The 23,758-nt window shown below is 41.1% G+C and overlaps 2 protein-coding genes across 4 annotated transcripts in view; both read right to left on the reverse strand.

Annotated features, from left to right (window-relative positions):
- Positions 1-6,711, reverse strand: part of dnmt3aa (DNA (cytosine-5-)-methyltransferase 3 alpha a) — a 57,673-nt gene extending 50,962 nt beyond the window's left edge. The window contains 2 exon segments of the mRNA XM_079362910.1: positions 240-474; positions 6,511-6,711. Coding sequence (XP_079219036.1) covers positions 240-308 — 69 coding nt within the window. The 5' untranslated portion in view covers positions 309-474; positions 6,511-6,711.
- Positions 6,712-10,959: 4,248 nt separating this feature from the next.
- Positions 10,960-23,758, reverse strand: part of dtnba (dystrobrevin, beta a) — a 28,613-nt gene continuing 15,814 nt past the window's right edge. The window contains exons 11-22 of one of the 3 annotated variants that reach the window (XM_079363008.1): positions 22,801-22,872; positions 22,299-22,376; positions 21,563-21,647; positions 21,276-21,355; positions 20,169-20,282; positions 17,567-17,663; positions 17,286-17,306; positions 16,889-17,042; positions 15,888-15,977; positions 15,543-15,590; positions 13,404-13,441; positions 10,960-13,231 (exon numbers count right to left, since the gene is read on the reverse strand). In XM_079363008.1, the coding sequence (XP_079219134.1) occupies positions 13,437-13,441; positions 15,543-15,590; positions 15,888-15,977; positions 16,889-17,042; positions 17,286-17,306; positions 17,567-17,663; positions 20,169-20,282; positions 21,276-21,355; positions 21,563-21,647; positions 22,299-22,376; positions 22,801-22,872 (844 nt within the window). In that variant the 3' untranslated portion in view covers positions 10,960-13,231; positions 13,404-13,436. Of the gene's footprint in view, positions 13,232-13,403; positions 13,445-15,542; positions 15,591-15,887; positions 15,978-16,888; positions 17,043-17,285; positions 17,307-17,566; positions 17,664-20,168; positions 20,283-21,275; positions 21,356-21,562; positions 21,648-22,298; positions 22,377-22,800; positions 22,873-23,758 lie in introns of all 3 variants that reach the window. The other 2 variants (XM_079363007.1, XM_079363006.1) reach the window with 2 other exon arrangements.

The following is a 23,758-nucleotide window of genomic DNA, read 5'->3' on the forward strand; positions in this document are numbered from 1 at the left end:
ACTAACATTCATAGACGTCTTTGCTTATGCACACTCCTGATTCCACATCTTGCAAGTTAATATGTTGATACTTCATCAATGTCTTCTGTTGACGTAATGGTGGTACAGCTAGTTTGATCAAGTAAACAACTTTTATGGTCAAATTTCTGTCATGAAAGCAGGAGCTGCACTGCTTGTGTCGCTGTATTATCAGCAGCAGAAGAGAAACATTACTGCGAGTTAACAAAAATCTTTCTCACCACGTCATTGGCGGCGTCGTTCTCTGGAGTCTGGGGCGGCTCGGCGACAGCAGGACTGTTGGACGGCATGGCGAGAAGCTGCTCGGTGAAAGCACGTTTGGAAAGTAAAAAAAAAATTGAGAAAATCAAAACATGGGTTAAGCCCTCAGAAGCACCAGGTGCAGCTTCATTCAGTCTGTCTGACTGTCGGTCGGCCGGTTGGACAATCGATGGTTCGCTCAGTCTTCTTCTTCTCCTGAGGAAAGAAAGGCAAAAAACAAAACATGAGTGAACTTACTCTAAAAGATGAAAGACATCATTCTCAATTTAGACTATGCACATTTTACTCATCCATCCACACACACACCTTCTGCCCCAAGGTTAAGCTGTACAACTTGTGTGTGTGTGTCTTATTGTACATGATGGATGGTACCCCCAGAAAATGTATTTTTCCCAGCAGTTAAACACACACACACACACACACACACACACACACATACACACACACACACACACATACAACGTACAGGTGTCCTCAGAGGAATCTGCTGGAATCAGGGTGGCTTTCATCATGGTTGTCACTGCGGGATTGATGAGGCCGGATACAACTGTCCCACTTAATTACACAAAAAGGCTGCTGTATACAGCAGGTAAACGGAGGAAAAATCTAAACTTTTAACGCTAGTATAAAAAGTAACAAAATCCCATTTTAAGCCAAAGGTATTTTAAGCCACTCTGGGCCACTTTCATATTGTGACCTTGAATCTGTTTATCTTGTATCTGATGTTTTTGGGTCCAACGCAAAGCCCTTATTCTCCCCAAGAGAGGAGAGTTTGAAAAACGTTTAAGAGAGAGAAACATGAAACTAAGATGCCTCGTGTGTTCAGGCTCCACTATCATAAACTGTTTTTAACAGAATTTAAAGGAGCAATATGTAACTCTGCCAGCTAGTGTTGAAAATGGGTACTGCGGTCCAAAATTCAAAAAACTGAAGAGAGCTGTTCTCCTCTCTGGAGTCGGTGCTCACGCAGGTTGTGATGTCGCAGACGCTGAAGCTTCAGCGTTTAGCCAGCTCTACATCGGAGTGTTTAAGTTTCTCCAAGCACCTCCAATATCTCCAATATCAATAAATAAATTGGGTACAATCGCTTCTATCTGAACCAGTTTGACTGCTCGCTTCCATCGATGCAACACCTGCTGGTTTGCTCCTTTAAGGTAACATCTATAAATAGGTCTATTCGATAAAGTATTACTTTAGAACCTCTCGTAATGAGCCATAGTTAGTGCGGCTCGTCTGTGATCTTTATGCCGTGTATTGACAGCATTATTGGGAATTATTAGGAGTTAGTAAAGTAATTCTCCCAAACAAATTGATGCTCATATTTTGCACTAAACAGATTGAGGTTATGCCCAAACATAAGTCCTATGCCAATCAACATTTGGAAGATTTAAGCTCACACTATAATTTCTTTATGTGCAATGATAATGATAACTTTAACTGGAATTATTATTTTTTTAATAGGGAGCAAAGTTTCAGAGCAGTACATATGACTGATGTGCTGCAAAGAGAGTTTATAGCTGTTGCTTATTCCCAAAGCTCATTCCCCCTTCATTGAAGTAATGAATTATCAAGGCTGCACTGACAACTATAATGACATTTATAAAAGTAATAGGAGAAAATTCAAGAGGTTATCATGGACACTTCCCAAAGAAAAGACAGGCTCAAATCAATCAGAATTTGGCTTATAAGGGACTATTTTCGGTTATTCCAGCGGGCTCAAAAGTAACCGTGTGATGTGACATAATGACAAAGTTATGAAGCAAATATCTAAATCATACAGTATAAAGTGGAGAGTGTCAGTAAATTCATATCTAATGCACTCCTTGCTATCAAGGACCGACGTGCTGCACAAAACACGACCAACTTCTAAATCTCCAGTCTCCAACTAAAGCGGGGTAAACTGGGCTTCATTTTCAACACCTCACAGGGAGTAAATATAAAAAGATATAAAGCAAATCATCATTGAGAATCTGGTGAGAAGACATGGCAAACAATTATTATTGGATTTTTTATGCCACCAATGTAGAAGCCAAAGCATACATTAGTTTAAGATGCAGATCAATTATTCCAGATGTGTTTGATTCAGCGCTGAAGGCAGAAAACACATCAGCACATATCCTTGGTGAGAATGGGAAATTATAAAGAGCAGAGAGGAACAAATGATTTATTTAAGTGTCGAAGAACAAGTGGCCAGCAAAGACCTGTTAGGCCAGCATGTTGAATAGGCTGAGAGGGAGGCGGAGTTCAGCCATGTGTGACCTTGTTGGTACTTGGACTCATCCTTCACTCTCGTTTGTCTTTTTACAGAGTATTTGTCAAAGAGGAACTAATTAGTGACAAACCTATTCAGCAAGAACTAAAGAAATTGAAGCTGGAATTAGTCATCAGCCGGGCTCTGGGGGAGATTTGTAAGAAGCTGACTTGATGAACGTTCAGTTTGAGATTTATGACGCCAGATTCTTATCTGAGCTGTTATTTTTCGCAGATTGTAAACTCTTGAGGCTTTTAAAAGTCATCAAAAAATGATTGGCAAACAAAAAAAACAATGAATCATTCCCATCACTGGCTGTTAGGCACATAAATCTTCAGGCAAATGAAGAGGCTGAGGAGCTCCACAGAAGGCAAATATTAGAAACAAGGTGATGCTGTTTCTCTTTTTAGCCCAGTTCAACCTAGCTTAGCCCTGCTCTTAATCTGATTGGATGTTAGATTGTAGAGCAAAGAATACAGATTACAGCATTATACGTACAGTGACCAATCAGAATTCCTTCACCTTTAACTAAATCCAACCTTTGCTCTTCCCATTAGGCTGTGTGCCCAAAGCTTTTGTTAAAGACCCTTATTGTGACTGTCATATAGACACACAGCTCTCATCGTACACTTGTAAATTAAAGTGCTAACAGTCTGTCACAGACAGTCTGTTACCGCTCACATCAGTTGTGTGCTCACTGGCTTGTCTGACATTTAAACAACCCACAGACCTGGAAAGATTGTGACCAGCAAGTACGAAAAAAAAAAAAAAAAAAAAAAAGCATGATAAGGGACCCTAATATAAAACATAACAAGACAAAACTAGCGCAAAAATTCTTGTTGATCAAAAGATTTCAAAAATTGATAATAAAAGTGATGTAAAGGCCATTAACAAAAGCACGAGATGTACTTTATGCACCACAGTATCAGAGCTATGCAGGGCTGGATATTAAGCCATTTGGAGGCCCTGGGGCAGCCATTAGTAATGATGCCCTCTTGGCACCAGTTCCTCCCTCTCTCTTCATACTGAGGGCATTTCATGTTGTATCTATCTGTCATCAGAAAGAGACACAGAGAATGCTGCAGACCGCACAAGACAGCTACATTTTATCAGAGGGAGAGACCAAGAAACCAACGAGCATGCCTGCTGTGTTATACTGTCAGTGAGTGTATCACAATAACACAGCAGATTAAATACACCAGCAGTAACCTCACTCTAACCGTGTGCTATGTTATAAATCAGAGAACAGCTTTCACATACTCTATTAACCTATAAAGTCAATGCAAGGACATCACTGTGTGCAAATTCATGAAAGGCAACAATAATTGCATCTTTTGCATTTTGAAAGATTTGGGGAAAAAATCTGTGTATATAGATTTTTATTTTTATATACTGTATACAGTATATAAAGGCAGATATTTGAGAGACCTTTTACCATTAAAGTGTATTATCTATTAACATCTTCAGTGTTTGTTTGCTTTCAGAAATACATGAAAATGACAAAAGCATGAGATGTACAATACATTGTGCTAATCTGTATCATTATTACTGTTTCCGCAACTCTGTCACAATTAAATCTACTGCTGTAGAAAGTGAATTAAGATTCCTTCATTGAACTGAAAATCTAAGAGATCATACCTGTTACTTTACATTTGATCATATTGAATGATTCACACCTCTAGACATATTTGCAACTACACAGTCACCACGTAGAGTGTGTCTTGGTATAATACTTCTGCATTGATTTGAACCTTGTCTTTGTTTTAATAGAGCGTTTGGCCTTAAAAAATACACTGACGTATTTTCCTCGTCCTAGCTCAACTGGACATTAGCGTTACGAATTACTCCATAAATGATTTTATTAGCAAAAAGAGACTCTGGTTCACTTATTAACTTGTGCTGGAGCCTGTGAAGTGTGAAGATGTTGTGCCTGTATGTCTTGCAAATCAATACAGAGGTGTGATTTGTTTCCCGACTGGTGTCAGATACTGATCCCAATCTGAACACAAAAAGGAGCCAGAGACAACGTTTGCATGAGCCTAAAAGAAAATTGGATCCCAGCAGTGATTTTGATTTAAGCACAGCGTGAGGGTGCAGTCAATATGTCTGGCTTTCTTCAAAATGCATTGTACAGTACAGTATGTCGCTCCACACGCTGTGGCCTTACATCGTCTAGTGGGAAGACAACAGGCAGCCAGCCAGGGTTACCAGCGGAAAGACAGGGGTGGAAACTTTACAGAAATGGGTTTACAGTATCCACCCCACACCCCCGGGGGCTCCCTGCATGAGCTCCAGGCTGCGGGCCAACCAACTCCTCCAAGTTCTGCGTATTTAGGTCACACACTCACCTCACACTCCTATAGAGAGTCTATATCAATTCATTCTAATTGTTTTAGATTTGATGCAGCAGTTGTTTAAATTAGACCAGAGCCAAAGGCCTGAGCTGAAGCCTGCACCAGGGGAGGGAGAAATGGTTGCGCAGAGAAAAAGCTTCAGAGGTTTGTCAAGTCAGGGAAAACTAGCAGGGATAAAACCGGGAAATTATTCGCTTCTCTTCACAATAAAAGCATGAAATATATACTTCTGAATGTATAAAGCCTTTTTAAAATAAAAAAATAAAAACTTTTTTCATATTTTTTTTTGGCATTTCTTTCGTGCTACTGCCACTTTTAAGTAGGCTATAAACGTTACACTTTTTAAAGGGCAGGCGTGGTGTGTTTATGATTTCTTGAATATGTAATGGAAACTTAGCTCTATAGGTGGACATGACCTCAGACACCTGAATGACTTAGACTGAACATAGAACCAATAAAGTTGAAACTGCTGAGTTCTCTGAATGGCAGAATATGAAAAAGGTAACTTTGCTAAGTAAGTGACTGTTCATCCATATTTTGGAAAAATATCCCAACCTCTTTGTTTCTGGCTGTTTTCTGTGTAGGCCTGCATGTTTCTGTTGTTCTTTTATAAGAATTAATTGAACAGTTTGAGGATACACTCTGATGAAGCAAGAAATGTAAAGATGGCACCTTGAACTTTCGGAAATGGTTAAAGCTATTCATCGACCAAAACACAATCTACAAACGAGAAAATAATCATTTATGTTGTGGTGGTTGCAAACCTACATCCACCATAACTTAAAAACACTTAAAGGAATTGAGCACAATAAATATTTAAAATATATATTCATTAAATAGTCGTAAATATCTGTGTCCACACAGCTTGAAGTCGTTTGATGACAGGACAGTATTGGTAATAGCTGTTTGTTTTGTTTTTTTCCTAATCTTAAAAAGACTTTTATATTTAAAGTCGAAGCCGGACGTGTCGTACTGATTTCTGCTGGCTCGACAGATCCAGCTTTATAGCAATTAATATTGGGAGCGACCTCACGCGGCCTTTACCGGACGGCCTCTCTTTAAACGGCGTATAATCCCGGCGGGGCGTGCGCGGGGCGGGCTGCCGGTGTGAGACACGTGTCTGAGTGTGTAGCAACGATGAGCTTTACTGGGTCAGGTAAAAAACACACACGGGGGCGCGTTTCAGACCGAATGCACTCAGTAACCCCGGCAGGCGCGCGTCCCCGCGCTCGCGCTCCGCTGAGGCGACTGTTCCGCGCGCTGATGTGTCTGTCTGCATCTGGTAGGTGAAGAGGACGGTGCGCTCTGGTTTAACATTACCTGCTGGTGTCTGGAGGGGTTTAAGGTGGGAGGTGGGCTGTACGCATCACCGGATAAAGTGTAACACCTATGCTATAGGTATGTTTCCGTGTTTTTTCCTGCCAATGTGCAAAAGAACTCACCAAGTTCACTCGCCCCGTGTGCGCACCGCTCCGTCTTCACGCGCACATCATCTGCTAAAACGGAACCAACGGTTTGGCACCGGAGCGCGCGAGAGATGACTTTAGGAGATGGCTGTAAATTACTTCACGGCTGTAACGAGTGCCGGTGTGCGTTCACGAGCCAAAATGCAATGTTTATATTTACCGTGTCGTCCGTCCCTCAGGCACACGGACGCTGATGGTCGTCGCTCTCTCTCCTCTCGTTCACTCTTGATCTCTCTCTCTCTCTCTTTCTCTCTCTCTCTCTCTCTCTCTCTCTCTCTCACTCACTCACTCACTCACTCACCCCCTCTCTCTCTCTCTCTCTCTCTCTCTCCCTCTCCCTCCTCGCGCTCTACCGGGTCTTCTCTCTCCGCTGCTGGCTCGCGCACTCCCGCCTGCCTCTCTATCACCCTCTATCTCCCTCTCTCACCACCGGCCTGCTCATTCGCTCTCTCACGCGCTGCAGTGGCTGCCACACCGGAGAGAAAGTTTCCGCGAGGTCCTAAAGTCTACAACCGTAACTCAGGACAAAACACGCGCACACTCGCGGACACGCGCTTACGTCCATGCGCACTCACACAAGCGCACGTCGCACGTGAAAACGAGTGAAGTAAAGCATCAGTTAAACGCTGACAATTAAACTGAGTTTATTGTCCCATGGTTGCTGCAAAATCAATTAAATATATTTGTTTCCTTTCATTTTAACATTTTAACAACAATAAACTGCATAACTTGAACTTCCCCGCACAGAAAAAGTTGGTTTATTACCTGTTGCTTTAGTTATTCAATAATTGGAACCCTCAGTGCACTTTATGGATAAAACATGGAAACATAAAAGAATTTAGGCTCCGATAGCTGGAGGCTCAGAAGGAGCTTTATTGGCTAGGTATGTGAACATACAAGGAGTCTGACTCAGTATATTAGGAGGTCTAATTAAAATGATGAACCCAAGGAGTGAATATTTGTGCAAGCGTCCTCTATTCTGATTATGATAGGGGGTCATTTGAGAGCAAGTCTGTCCTGAAAGTGTTCAAGAATCCAAGTTCAGCATGCAGAGGGGGTTTCTGATGACACGTTGTGAGGTGTTTTACCACCACAGAGTTTTCAACAAGTCTAAGCATCTTACACGTCTTCAATTCAGGAGCACACTTGAGACTGAATCGTCTGTCAAACAGCACACACCGGCTGGTGTAACGGATGATAATGAGGAGCTAAAAAAATTGTCTGAAAGAATGCTGGAGGGAATAATGTCGCCTCCAAGAGCCTGACAGGACAACCAGAGTGTTTTAATGTTAGACAAGCCATCACATTCTGATTTAATGCTTCATTGGTGGAAGTCATTCATGTTTTACTTTTACTAACATTAAGGTCATGCTGGATTTACTCTGCATCAGTGACTTAATCTATTATTTATCTAACAGGGACAGTGCACAGTAAAAAACATTTCTGACAGGGAGTATTTTGTTTTTTGTTAAATGCCAAAACCAACATCCCTGATGACCAAATTAACACAGCTGATGGCTCCCTGGAGCTGCAGACCCTCAGGGGGGGCTGGAGGCTTCAGGTTCACTGCGTGGCGCTCAACATAATTAGAGAAATGTTTTTTTTTTTTCAAGCTTTTAGCATTAAAAGTGCAAAAAAAATATACCAGAATTACTCTGGGATTATTTCTTAACCTTAAGGCTAGGACGTTTTAAAGGTCTATTTATTACTCTTCTTGTTTTATGGCTTTCTAAATACCATAAATATATATCTCTGTTCTGTTTTTACCAACCACAAAGGTATCATTTAAGACACATCAGAAAGAATGTAAGGCAGGATGTGTCGCAGTTAATGCACTTTTTCCTTTTCTCATTTTCCATCTTTTGAATAATCTCAGATGAATCTCAGACAATAAAGTCCTGATTTCTGCGTTATCTGTCTCCCATTTATAACCCACCAGTCAGAGCAGTAAGCTGTCTTGCCCGACAACTCGTTTTTTTTTTTTTTTTTTCCTGAGGTTCTTCAGCAGGTGTAGAACAAACCTGACGCAACAAGTTGAAACCTGTTCACTCACTGTGAACACGCTATTCATGAAAAGATAGAGTGAGGAGTAAATAAAGTAATAATGGTGGAAAGAAAGTGTTTACAGGAAGGGGGACATTTAAAAGATTCATGTAAAGTAATCTGGTGTCAATAAACACAAGAGAGAGGCATTTTCCTTTAACTCAAAGTGTAGTGAGGAGAGAGTGTAAATCACGCAGAGAGGATGTCGGCTCATTTGACCGATATTAGGAGATGAAAATGATCAAAATAGTACGTCAAGGTCATTCTTAAAGATCCTCGACACAGAAAACCAAATCATTTGATATCATTTAGTTTAGTGTCATAAAAAGAGAAAACATCCACGCTGATGTTCATACTGTCTGCGAAAAAATATCCAATCCACACATTACCAAACAGATGAGATCCTCACGTTTAAAGGTGCAATACGTCACATTTCTACATTACAAGACAGCAAGACCCTAAAATGATGAATCCATTATGAGGTGTGTACTTGCATTATCTAATATGTACTGCCACATTCAAGTGCAGAGGAATTATTCTATTATTGTTAGTGTTTGTTTTTGTGTGTGTGTCCGAATGGTTCATGCTGTCGAACAATGTTGGGAGGAAGAAAAAAAACATGGTGATAACAGATGTTGGATTTCCTGAAGGTGGAAGTTTCAGGGTCTCAGGGTGTTTTACATTTGTGACTGAACTTGGCATTTCCTGTGATAACTGTTGTTATAATCAGTCAGAGGTTTTGCGTACAACCGTAAAAATACACATCCTGTCGAGACACTCACGTGACTCCTTCAAATCTTGGATCAGAAGGAGGTATAGTGAAAAATGACCAGGGAGGTCAGAATGGTTTGCTTTAGTGATTTTTAAAAACGATGACGTCTTGTGTGAATCACTTTGAGTTGTCTTGTTGTTGAAATGTTCTCTATAAATAAACTTGCTCTGCCTTATGTGTGCGTGACGCCTGAGCTGTTTATTTAATCGTCAAGCTTAGAGTGTTTCAGCAAAACTGATGCAATGTAGAATCAAGCATTCGGACCAATAAAGCTCCTGTTTGGGGTTCAATGTAAAAATACGACGGCGGATTGATGGTGGAGTGGTTTTTACGTTTTCTCATTTCCCACCTTGAGGGTGAGGTCATAAAAAATGGCTTCCCTCTTCATATGGGAGAAAATGAAGTGAGAATAAGAGACTCCGAGCAGCAGAAAGTGACAAACTATATTTAATGGTGTTAACTAGCAGACATGTTGAAGTTCACCCTGATTAAAGACTTAAAACATTTAGTTGATTATGAGAATCCTCACTGGGGGCTCAATCTGATCAAAAGGATTTTTATTGCACCATGACAAGCGAATGCTCCAGTGGAGAAGAGTAAACTCAGTTTGACCTCGGAGCAGGAGAAGAAAAGTGTAAAGATCCCGTCTGAGAAGGGTCATAACTGTTTGTGTGAGTAAGTACGGGGGACGGAGGGTGGGTGGGGGGTTATTTATAGCAGTCAGTGAGGTCACCAACAACAGACACCCTCAATGAGCTTCATTCAGTGTATAGGTTACACCCCCTCCCTCCCCGCTTATACACACCCTCACAAACATATACAACACGCACACACACACACACACACAGGCGTGACCTCTGAGGGGAGCTCATGGGAAAAGTGAAAACTGTTCATCCATACTAATGACGACACTAAATCAAGGAGGAAGTTTTTAAGTCCTCCTCGGAAGGGAGAAATAAGGTGTATTTCTGGAGTCTATGCTGGATGTGTTTATTAATAGAAATTGGGTTATGCAAAAAGACTGGCCTACAGGAAGATAAGTTAAAATAAAAGTCTACCCCTGGACTAGTGTGATCAGTAAGAAGGTAAATACTTCTTTAACATTCCTTATTATCCTACTATGGTTAAATTATGCAGTCTTAGTGCATTTACTTAAAAGGTCTTAAATTTAAACACTACATCTTTTGTCTTTGCTGCTCTTGTCCCGTACATCTTTGTTTCCTGATAATTTAATAAGTCCAACTCTTCTCCTGCTTACTTCTAAAGGTCAAACGCATCACTGTCTGTGAATCTTTGGTCCTAAAAAAATTTCAACAGCCCAAGACAAATGTTTCACCTTTTTAAGACGATAGAAGTTCATCTTGAATCTTCATTATTCAGCGCCTCCTCACCAAGTGTTAAAAGGAGAAGTCAAAGTCTACAAAGGTTGATGAAAACACTTCCTGTTCAGCGATGCTCAATCCCTCTTCTTTATTTTCCTGCAGGGTTCACCGAGGTTCTTGCTATTTATTTATTTTTTTTGATAAAGAAGTCAATGAATTTTTACAAATGGGTCACTTCATGGGATTGTATTTTCCAGATGAATTACATTCAATGCTTTTCTTGCCAAACTGTAGTGGGAAACAGACCTTGAAGAAACATGAGCGAACCAGAGGGAGAATACAATGTTGAGGTCATGACTATGACATAGTACTGGAAAGTCATGGAAGACTTTTAGTTCACATATCCTTTTATTATGTTGCTGCCCGACCAGTTGTTTTCTGGGGAGTCCCACAGAAAGACTCAACTCAGGAGTTTGACGTTAAATATTATTTATTGCAGATGAAACACAGATCAATCAATACTTCTCACTCAGTCAGCTCCGTCAGATTCAGAGCTGAAGTCGTTAACAGCTTCATGTTTGGACATGTCTGTCCTGTCAGTCTTGATTTTGCTCACTCTTTCTTTCACGCAAACACACAAGCCTGGTCATTTATCGAATCACTCACTCAGCCTGTCAATCATACGCTCACGTTTCATGTGATAAGCAGGCAGTCCAATCACGTGAAGGGCTGCTGGAGTCTTAGAGATGTCCAACTGATCCAAATGTACAAAACAGTGAAGTACAGCTTCTGATGAGAACGATCCAAAACCCAGAATAATAAAAATGAACTTAAGTCTGTTACATGAAAATAAATCAAACCTGACCTGACACAGGCTCAGCGAGTCCATTTGGGTTCAAATCTGTATACAGAGCACCAGCCTGAAGGTTTCAGGGTGCTACGTGTGGTCGACATTACAGACGATTTTGGCTTCCAACTATTTTACCAGAAAGCTTCTGAGGCATCAAAGATCAGCACCGTGTGAGGAGCGATATGGCGTAGGCAGTGCTTTCTGGCTCTTCGCCAAACAGGTACTGCACTACACTTTAAAGCCCCACTCCTTTGTGGGGGAGGGAACAAGCAATGATTCATACATGGCATGTTAAAACAAAATTACAATTTTGGCATTCTGATGTATTTGTTTCTCCTGTTTCTAAATGTCTCCATCATTTTGTTTCTCCTCCCTGATCTTAAGCTTTACGATGCCTTGATAGATTAAGGTTATATTTTACTGTTATTTTGCTTCTAATAACAAAAACAGTCACAATTCTTTTTATTACCATGCTGCTCATAGTATAGATTCAAAACTTTAAACTCCTTTAAAACTAAAGCTGTGGCCCTTATTCCTGATGTCACCTGATCTGCATGTCAGGTTGGAAAAAAAAGTCAAACAGAAATTAACCTGTAAAAATGTGAATGAATCTGGACTTGTTAGTACAGATTGTAGATTGTTTTCTATCTTTGGTGCTGTCAATCATCCCTGGGTTTTTTTTGTGTTAACAACGAACTGAAGCCCGCTAAGACTCAGGGTTGATCTTTGTAGGATTTTAAAGTTTCATCCTTAGTTGTTCTTTACTTGCTTGTTTTTCTCTTTAAATTCAATCAAACATTTACGTTTTTAAGTCCTGAAGATGTCAGAGTTTTAAAAACACTGACAACCGAAGGGTTAAAACGGAGTGAATTCAGAGAACAATAAAACCCTTTTTAGGGAACAGATGTACAGAGTTTGCTTTTTTGTTTTTTTTATTTCCAATGTTTTGTCTTGGGACATTCGGGCTGGGAAATTTTGGTAAACTGACCCTTAAAAAATACTTTAGGAGCCCATTTCTGCCTCTACTCCGCTACAATGACTCTGTTTTGAAGCCAACAGTTTTATAGTCTCTTACAAACGAACACACACACAAACACACACGCACACACACACACACAATGTAATCAGATAACTTCTCTGACGGGAGTCCTGCTGCAGTACCAAGATACAAAGAAAAAGCCTGGACAACCTGAGCTGTGATCATAACAGCACCATTGAGCTAATCTCATCCAGGTTTCAGAAAGACGGAGCACGACTGGGACTTCACCGCTCCACCCTGCATCGCTGCAGCCAGAGTGAGGAGGCAGGAAACGTCCCATTAAAGCTTATCATCTCAGCAGGGCCTGACCACACTCACATAAACATTTCAACCAAAAGAATAAACAGCCAAAGTCAAATCAAGGCAATAAATACGAAGCACACAGTGCCGAAACTTAAAACGTTAAAACTCACTTCTCGCTCCTTTCCACTCTCCTTCGTTCGTTCTTCAATTTTCTTTCCAATCCGGAACAACATCCTGTATCCCTCTGAAACTTTCCTGCCCATTTTACTTCACACTCTTCCTAAACGCATCTTTCTGTCTCTTCACGACATCCCTCTCACCTACTGGAACTTTGAAAATGCAGAGCGCACACAAACACACGCACATGCTACAGTACAAATCAGTAGGTTTCAGATTTCCCTGTTTCGCTATGATGATCAAATCAAAAATTACAGTGACACGACACACACAGAATCAACAGCTATACATCAGTAGGGACCCCCGCGGTCATTTGGTGTCCAGCATCGTGATTGGTTGATTGGCAGTGGAGCTCTAATCCCCATTGGCTAACTATGCATAAAAGTATCATTTCATCCCAGCAGGGTCAGTCTCCTCTTTCTGTGATGAAACTGCCTGAGGAGAGAGAGAGACAGAACAGTCAGACAACCAATCACAAGTATATGTAATATTCTGACAAACAGGATTAAAGGAAAGGTCTTAAAATGTTGGAATAGTTCTGGGGGTTTTCATGCATTGGTGCAGTTTTAGTATAATATTATGAAAGGCTAATTCAGTGGTCACTTACCGTTCACTGTTCTCGTTTCGTCCTGTGATCATTTTAGCCTGCTGAAGAAAAGACAGGCTGTCAGCGTTGAGGGTTAATGTTTCTTTGTTAGTTCCTCAAAAGGTGGATTTCTTGTGCAGAGAGGTGATTCGGCGTTCCAATAGGTACATACAACACATAACAGTGCATACAGCAGAAGTTGCAGTGCTAGGTTTAAAGAGCAACGAGTTTATGCCAGAGACAGTAATTACAACCAGACCAGCCCGCAGAACAATCTACCTTCACTGTGCTTGGCAGGTGCTACACAAATTGGCTAACTCTGAAGAAAAGAGACTTTATAGTGGGAAGTCTAAAACGGCATTTTATCATCAAACTGTAAAACTTAACTGATTGGAGCGTGCAGCTGAGCCCTGGCCTCGTGTCTGTCTGTCTGCTGTGGGGTCGGCGGGGTTAGTGCAGCAGGTTAGTATTCTGTTAAGTGTTTAGTTTGAACCCCGAGAGCCGACCAGGAAGTCTCGTCTCTGCAGGCGGTCCTCTTGTACAGAGAAGGGGCTCCGGAGAGCGCGGCTAATGAGACGGCATGTTAACGAAGCTTGCTGCAGTGCAGACGAGAGCGCCTGGAGAACGGATGGAGAGCGTGGAACACAGACACAGAAAGGCATGCAGGGAAAGCAGCGAGAACAAGTGCATTCAAAGTCCACCCCAATGGCTGATAACGTAAGACAGAAGGACTTTAAATATGCCAAGAAAACTTGTTTTTCCCCCTCTCAGACTGAAGCAGAGGAGCTTGGCTCTGAGCAGAAGGTGAAAGTAGATCCAAACCAAAATGGGCGTTTTCCAGCTTTACTGGGATTAGTGTAAAAGTGTTCTGATATGACAGCAACATTATATAAGAGCACAAAGCTTGAGGTGATTTAGAAAGGGTGTTATCAATCTGTTTGTCTATCAGACTCACTTTTTCATCGTTCTAGGAACTAATTGAACCTTCGCCTCTTTCACACCGCAAGAACTATGAACTATTGTAGTTGAATTTCCCTCGGGATCAATAAAGTATCTATCTATCTATCTATCTATCTATCTATCTATCTATCTATCTATCTATCTATCTATCTATCTATCTAGTTCCTCGAACCCCATTTAGAGGAACCTTTTTGGCTCCTGCCTCAGAGTAGTTACCATGGTGATGAGAATACAGAAGAACAAAAGTCCCCATGTGGTGTAGCTCTCAGGAAACTCCCCTGGCGGAGAGTTCCTCTTCAAACAGTCCCCAGAACCGTTTGGTCCGAAAAACACTGATAGAGTTAACGACCCTGTGAGTTTTTTATGTATCACAGCTGAGTAGATGCTGATCTCCACAGACATTAAGTGACTGCGTATGGTAAAGCTTTTCTTCATAAAACATTTTAGGAATGCAGTGGTCTGAGTATCTTTGCAGTCATCGCAGTGCAAAATTCGCAGAGAAAGGTTTTATATTCTTTCATTCCAAGTCAAAATTTAAATCGATCTTCCACCATGAATGTAATCATTGATTATTATTTTTTTACCGCCTTAAAATCTACATTGGTATGATTTTGAAACCCTTCAATTAAGTCTGTCAAATTCCAAGAAGTTCATACTTTTACTTCACAACATTTAAAAGAAGGGGTTCAGATTTTACATTTTATATAGAAAGAAGTTTCTGGTTTGTAGAATACGATGCACAGTTACCAATAAAGGAGCATCACACACACACACACACACACACACACGGTTATGCTAATGAGGTAAGAGCTGTGTACAGCTGTGCTGAGCTTTTATTAGGTCACTGTTAAAATAATGCCGTTTTAACTTGTGAAGATACAAAAGCAAGTGCTGAGTTCCTGGAACATTTTGTCTTCGACTCTCCTCTTTTTCATTTTGCAGTGTGACAACGGGAGTTAGAATTCCTCGTCAAAGGCATGAAGGGACATTTTAACTGCCTTTCGTAACCTAACGACGGTATTGAAGAAACCCGATAATACTGACCCTCAGAGAACATCTCGGGAACGTTATCATGTTATTGTAAGTGTAAATGTAGAGATGCTGATGTGGCAGCACTAACTGAGCATGTCAGTGTGAGGTTGTGTTAGCGTGTTAAGAGGATAAGGTGGAATGAGAAGGAGAGATACTGAGGAGACTTACCTCTGTCCTTCCCGTTCAGCAGCCTCTCCTCTTCCTCACGAACATCATCTGGTCAGAACAGAGGGTCAGAGGTCAACATTTAAATCGTTTGTTGTTGCTGTTTTTGTAAAGCAGACATAAAACATTCGAAGATTTATAACCAAATTTGGGAGACAAAAAACATAAAACATAATTTTTGTCCTTATTTGTGAATTGTGGGTCAGAGACGTAAAAAAAAAAAGGAAAAAAAAAAACTGGAACTTGAAACTGATAATGACAAAGTGTTTGTGCAGATATACAGAGTGTGTGTGTGTGTGTGTGTGTGTGTGTGTGTGTGTGTGTGTGTGTGTGTGTGTGTGTGTGTACCAGAGTGCAGCTCCTTGACCAGGGACGACACCGTGTTGGTGATGGAGTCGGCTGCCACCAGAAGGTCGTTCCTCAGGTTCCTTCTGGGCCCTGAAGTGAAGAAGAGGCGTGAGGAAAAATAAAAATCCAGTGTTGTCAAAAGTAATGTTCTTCAACTACAATATAACTCACTTTCTGAAACATGAATGACAATTTTCTATAGAAGCACAGATAATACCAGAATGATTTACATGCTTTAAAAAAACTCATTTCCAGCTTTTCTAAAGGATGACTGCAAAAACACTTCATCACTTTAAAACAAGAATCTGTCTAAAGCAGAACAGAATTCATTTAGCACACACACACACACACACACACACACACTCACACACACACACACACAGTTTATCCATCCCTTGTGTTTTTGTTTTATTTTGGCGGTATGAATACACCTTGATTTGATTTGACTTGGATGTTTTTTCATTTCTGCTTCTTCAACTATTTGTTCTTGTCGATGGGTTTATATGACAGATTGAAGATTTACAGCGCATCATGAACTGCTAATAAGGTGAAACTAATGTGAATCATTGGATGGAAGCTACTGTAGCTGATTCAATAAAACCATACAGTCAACAAATCTGCAATGACAACACGACTCTTTAACAGACATTTTATCAAAGTTACAGTTTAGGTATCAAAATCCAGCGTTCAAAAACAAACAAACAACACAGAGCAGAAAAAGACAAACAACCCATTACTTTAATAGTTCATCATTCTATGAAAAAAGAAAACATAAAAAAGGACTGTTTCATTTAAAGACTAGCTTAAAATGCATCAGGTGATGATTTCAGAAAAGTGTAATTGTTAGTATATTTTAAAATGAGCATCTTAGTGTTGGAACAACATGTAAACCTTGTTAGGATAAGACCAGAAACATTTGTCCTGTGTGGTGGATAAAATAAAAAAAATAAAGGAGTTCAATTTGAAAACAGTTTTAGAAAAGAACAACAGTCGAGTCCTACCTTGGGCGAACGCTTCTTGTACGTCACCCCCGACCCCAGCAAGTGAGTCTTGAGGAGGGTACATGTGAACGGGGGGCGAGGCAGCACCTACAGAGCGGACGGTCGACGGGCTCGGTCGGGAAGGAGAGGCGTGAGAAGAGCCAGCTGCCTGCGCCTGAGAAAAGGGGGTTTTATCGGAGGTGTTACAGATCTTCCACGTTTAAGAAACATCTAACTTGTCATTTCTGTTGCAACACTGACGTCAATTCAACAACGTAGTAACAGTTCTGCCGCTAAAAACTCTCCCACTTGGAAAAATGAGGCAGCCTCCTCGCTGCTTGTAAAGCTGACTGATTTTGACTTTACAGCATGACGTCAGAGCTAACTCCCACATTCACAACATTCAGAGTCAACTTACTGCCTGTCGCTGCTCCTCATCCTACATGGCCACAACAGGGATAGTCGGAAACAAAAGAGGGGAGAAAAGGATGGAAAGAGAAGAGGTTAGAGACAATCAGAAGTGGAAAAAAGGTGGAATTATTCAGGAGGAAACAGCAGAGGGAACAGTGAGGCTGGTTACTGCAGAGATTGGCACGTACAAGTGTGAGGAAAACAGGAAGCTTCGCCCTCTAGAGTGTGACAGTACACCATGCTGGAAACAAAAAAAAAACCCAGAGGCTTTCAGTGTGTGAGTGTCACCTTGAGCAGCTTCATCAGTCCCTCCAGTTGTACCATCAGCTCCCTCCTGCTTTCCTGCAGAGACGACATCCTCTGCTCCAGCTCATCTTTCCTTTGTCTGCATGAGACAGCAAGCAACCCTCCATTATTGTTTATGACCCGAGTGTAAGGAGGCAGCAATTAAAGAACCAAAGGATTCAGAGAATTCACAATCACATGGCACATCAGTACAAATACAACCACTTGAGGTTACAGAGGATGATAAAACGACAGAGAGCTGAGCCTCAAAGATGTCTCGGATTAGACGGGCTTGTTTAACACTTCACGCACGTCATGAATCCTAAAATGTGATTAGTTAGTAGATTGATCGTTTTCACAAAACCACATAAACATTTCTGATCCCTCTCAGCCCTGGCTTTAAAGTAGCACGCTCTGGTTCTGGCTACTTGGCTTTGCACCGTGACTAAGGAGGTTTATCAGCGGATAAATCACAGGAAAGTGCCAAAACGTGATTCCCTCTGGTAAAACAAGAAGCTGGTGTTTCTTAAGTAGGATTCAGGTGAAGCCATGTGTGAGCACTGCCAGAAAAAAGAGCCAAATTGACAAGCAAAAAGGATGGAAAACTGTGGGTTTAGATCAAAGACCAGGAAATGCCTGTTCATAAAACCTTCACATTTTCCTTGTTTGTATCAGGGCTGAAAGAAAAGACGCAGCGGACGTTAAACCCGAACAAGTTAGCTGGTTGTTATCCGAGAGTGTCATGAGAATCCGAGACGACCACAGAGCGCTGAAACCAAACATGTAATGCTCCTCAGATGGCAGAAGCATCAGGGATGTTCATCATGCAGGCCACAAAAGCTTCAAAGTGTTGGATCAAAGCTGCACTGAAATGAGAAATTCAGCGTATGTCGCTGACAACCGAACAGAGAAACAAGAATATGGAGGTGTTTACAATCCTGTTCTTTTTCTATTTTTTTTCCCCCCAAAAAAGGTTCTTGGTCTGGATGGGACATTAAAGTAGAAGCCCAACTCGTTTAATTCCTGCTTGGCTTCCCTTCACATGGCAGGATTAATGAGTAAATAAACAAGTAAAACAAGCCTGAGTCATACAGTAACTCCAGATTTGAGTCATTGTGATCCAGAAGTAAAGCGTCCAACAGCTCGAGTTACAGATCGATATAAAGAACACTTAATCTGCATTATGTAAAATGCTTTACTCCAGATTATTTCTTCGATAATTATTTCTTATTTTAAATATTTACAGAACATACAATCTTTCAAAATGAGCAGAAGCAGATACAGCTGTGAAACCAGCCATGAGTTATTCAACTACCCTGAACATCTCCATGGTAACTGGACAGAGCAGAAACTTCATATTAATGAGCGAAGGAGAAAGATGTTTGTATCAATGTGTTAGAAGTGGCGAGACCCTTGACAAGCTGACACCAACATAAATGTATTATTCTGGCATTTGAACGTCTCTGTAGGTCAATGTGGATTTAAATTTCGTCTGCCCTCATGTCCATTACATCCCATAATGTTGTGATGTTATCGCTCTCTGCGCTCTTTCCTCCTGTAACAGATAACAGTTATTTACTCAAGATAATTAAGACTGTGGGTGCATACTCCTCAAGTTCACTTCAAACTGAGCGGAGTGACCTTGAATAATGGTTTCAGACATGGTGTTAACGTGTGTCCTTTGTTTTCACTTTTCACAACAACCCGCCTGAGACAATCAGAGGCGTCTGTGAATGTAGATTATCGTTACGCCATAACTGTAATCTGCATGTTGGGATGAAAGTCACTACAGATCAATACAAGTGCATCTCTGGGCTCTCTGGAAAAAAAGAAAAAAACCTTTTGAATGTGGCGCCCCCTTGTGTTTCTAAACAGACCTGAATACTGCATTCAGCGGCCTGAGATAATGAGGTTTAACTGATACAGTTTCCGTTTCCTGCACTAAGAAGAAAGAAAAGCAGCGTCTGTACACAGCGGCAGTAGAGTTCCTCTGACTGTGTCTTCAAGTAAATCTCCTCTATTGAAAGTGGAACATATGCAGACTGATTGACAACAGATAAAATCCATGAAAAGTGTCTCATGTAAACTGAGTCTGATTTTCAGCCGCAGTTTTCTTGCAGGTTGATGGCATTTCAAAAACATTACAAGAAAATATCAAAAAGTCACAAAGCTCTTGAAATCACTAGAATTCTTGGATCACATTTACTGCAACACAACCACAGGCAGATTTCTTTTATATCAAGTTTCCCTCCTCTTCTTTTGAATTTTTTTTTTTTTTTACTGAAAAGCATAAATATGTTGGAAGTGAATTTTACATTGGCTTTACACAAAATGCCACCATCTGCCATCACCATCTGCCTTAAAGCACTCTCCCTCTGTGCAGCAAAGCTACACAGCAGATTTCCCGCCAAATCTGATACTGTGGCTCACGGTGAAGCAAACAAAGTGGAAGCAGACAGAGAACTCTGATTGTTTTTTTTGTTTTTTTTAAAATAGATGATTGGGGATCATTTCTGTGGGATCTATTTAAAACATAAAACCCAAACAGTGGAGTGAGTACGTGTACATGCAGCAGGGGAGCAGGCTGGTTGCTGGAGGAATTTACCTGAGCAGACGGAGCTCGGCGAGCAGAGTCGGGTTGGTCGTGCCCTTCTCCGGGCTGGCCTGGCATGCTGCGTCATGCTGTGCACGGAGACATTTGATCTCTGCCAGTATCTCTCTGGGGAATGGAAAACATACTGTCAGCTAAGGCGCAGAAGAGAAACATGACTGAGAGAACACAGAGCATAAACACACTCAGACACTGATGCAGGCTTTTGCTGACTTTTTATCTCCATGTAAATATTGGACGAACTGAATCTGCTCAAAATCTGACGGGTAGATTCATTTGAGAAACAAAGTTAAACGTAAGCTGGAGCACACTTTGGACTTTCATTCTGAGGACTCTTCTTGTTTTTGTATTGTAAGCTCTTGGACATGAGAAACACATCATTCTCCCTGTTAGAAATGGTGCTATTATCAACCATACCTGTTTAAAGGGGATTAAGTTACATATTGCTGCTTCAAGAAAAATAGAGAAGATGTTTCATTGTTGCTCATTGGTACAAAACTACCGGTAATCAAAAGGTTGCAATGGTTTGCACCTGAGGAACTAAACATACAGTTAAAGAGTCTTTTGTTTTCAGAACAGTTTCTCTTCATTGGATGATATGTAGAAAGAGTTTATACATTACACAGAGAGCACACACACCTCTAAGTGACAGACACACAATAGCAGGAGTCAGTTTGTGTATTTTATTTTGATAGGATAAGCCCATTGATCATTAACAAGGTGAGCCAAGGTTGTAGCTATTGCTAACTTAGCTTTCAAACTGTATGAACTTGTTCAACATCGCTCTCCAGAAGCCACAACAAATTGAGCCATATCTGCACAGTAGATGTGTTCTGTGCTTGATACTTTTGCGATTAATATTCTGAAACATAAGTTTTGTTTTCAACGTGAAACTCAGCAGTCACTGAATCTTAACAATCTTAAGACATAATTACACAGACTTTCTGTTTGTTGACATTCGTCACTTCCTTTTGACTTTCTTCTTCATTTCTCTGTGAGTGCATTGCTGCCTCTAGATGTCAATGTTATAAGTGCTGCCTGCACATTATTACACTTATGATGGGATGATGAATAACTTATTCACTATCAACACATTTCTACCTGTTTTTGCACTCCAGCTGAGCGATAAGCTCCCTCTTCTGTTTGTTCACATCGAAGTTGATGCTTCTGTTAGGTATCACCTGAGAGAAAAACACAAGGCTGGTTACACGGGAGCTCTGGGTAGATCATTTATCATATTACAACTGCAAGCAGATCTGAGTTTAGAGCTGCTTCCCTGAGGCCAGAGAGTGAACACACAGCATTGTGTGTTGGTAACACAGAGGGACCTGAGCAGCTTTTAACACAGCTTACTGCATGAGGGACAGAATGAGGGCTTGTTGACTCACTCCAGAGCTGTCTGTCTCTGCCAGTCGGGAGGTGTATCGGGCGATCAGTTTGTGCTCCTCATCCTGCCGGCTCGGACTGTCCACACTAATGTCACGTAGACACACACACACACACACACACACACACACACACACACACACACACACACACACACACACACGAAGCAGGACCATTAGCAAATGCGGACCTCTTTATATTTCTCAGAAACAGTTTTTCTGCGGTTGTCACAAATATTCAGACGGACGATGAATATGTGTCAGATGTTATCTGCTGGTAACAAAAGGTGTCAGGTGGGAAATACAAGTCCCTGTCGCAGAAGAGAGCCAGTATGGGAACGGGCTAAAGCCAACAATACAAAGTAACACTATTGTAAATGAATACAACATTGAAGGCTTAAAGGGGAGGGGGAGGGTCTGCAGCCTCGTTCCAGCAACAGTGGAAAGACAAAAATACTTTGTAAAGATTTGATTATTTCACTAAACCTGCATCTCAAGATAACCAAAATAAAAATCAGTTCAAGTCAGTAAGCACTTCCCTCTGTTAAATAAAACCGCGCTGTGCAAAAAGTAGATAACAATTTCTGAAAGGCTGATGAAGATCCGCAGACAGACTAATAAGCATGAAGAGGTGATTTTTTTATCATGCACACGTTTGTTTTCCTCCTTCGTTTGGCTATCCAGTAGTTTGACCTCAGACCTCAGACCTGACCACTCCCATGAAGCCTACAGCTCTCACCTCGGGCTGCTTTGGAGGCGATTCACATACGCAGCAATCAGAGCATGTTCCTCATTCATACGCTGAGCAGCTGCCAAACTAGAGGAGGAGCAAAGAAGGACAGGGCATCAAAACATCTCCTCAGACAAAACTACTGCGTCGCGTCTCTTCTGCATCAGATAAGAAGGACTGCTTTTGTTATGTTGTTGTTTTGGTTTGGTATGAAAGACGTAAAATAAATAAAAGTGAAGGTTCTGTCTGCAGACCACACTGAACCCGACCATGAAACTAGTTTGTTTATTATCTTCAGTCATGTCTTTGTCTGCTCCTCCTGAGCCTAAACAGTTCTTCAATGATTTTTAAACAAATTGTACCCTACTATCATAAGATAGATATAAAGAACAAGAGAATGAGGGGAAACCTTCAGAGAAGGGAATATCATGCTGACTCAAGCCGGTCATTTACCCTTGACCTCCAGAAACATGCAAAGAGCAAATGTTTTATTTCTATCCTTCCGGTTTACCTTTTGGAGGACTCAGGTGCCGATGAGGACAGCAACATGGCTTCTCTGGTGTTTTCAAGGGGACGAGTGGGGCTGCGCACACACACACACACACACAAACAGAACAATTATTTGGGCCCTTATTGTCAACAATTTGGACACGTTGAGTGAATCCTTAAGCACACCTTTTTTTACAGAAAGAGATGTCTTTAGTTGTTGTCTGTGAACAGTGCAGTCAGTGTTCTGCAGGATGCTAAAAAACAGAGTAACCTTTGTATTTACAATCACACTCTGGCTACTTTTCTCTCCTAAGCTTTCGTTTTTTGTTAGTTTGTTCAAAGTTGTTCATTGTTTCTCTCTCAAAATAGTTTTCATACAGAGGTGTGTTCTGATTATTGGATTTGGAGTATATTGCCTGAACACAGTTTCTCACAGAATAATGAATCAAACCTCTGCAACCTGATGAATATTGAAGCCCTTGGGCTGCAGATATGTGAGGCAGAGGTTGCTCAGTGAATGTACTTCATGGGTCTTTTCTTCATCATGTTCATGCAGAGGAGCTGACCGCATGTCTCTGAGGTTTAGGGAAAATTTAAAACGGTAAAAAAGCTTGATCAGCTAACAAATTCAGTCCTGACTTTTATTAACCCTGGTGAGAGATGTTAAAATGAACCCCGACATTGATGTGTTTCTCGACAGAAGTCAAATCATTAAGTCAACAGCTCAGAAAACAAGTGCAGAACCTTTTTTCAATCCCAAAGAGCTGCCTATGAGAACACACTCATTCTTACACTCCAACACTAACACGCTCTCACGTGCTTTGAGTGCAATCATGCAACGGTGAATTGTGCTAGTCTGAGCAAACACAGACAGGGCAAAGATCACCAGAGGCGAAAAGAGAAGCAAAGAGAGCGAATACAGACTAAAGTAAAAGAAAAAACGCACAAAAAAGAGATTGAAAAACTTCAGTTTGGTAAAT

The sequence above is a fragment of the Symphodus melops genome (genome assembly GCF_947650265.1).
Source record: "Symphodus melops genome assembly, chromosome: 1".
In the NCBI taxonomy this organism is placed as follows: Eukaryota; Metazoa; Chordata; class Actinopteri; order Labriformes; family Labridae; genus Symphodus; species Symphodus melops.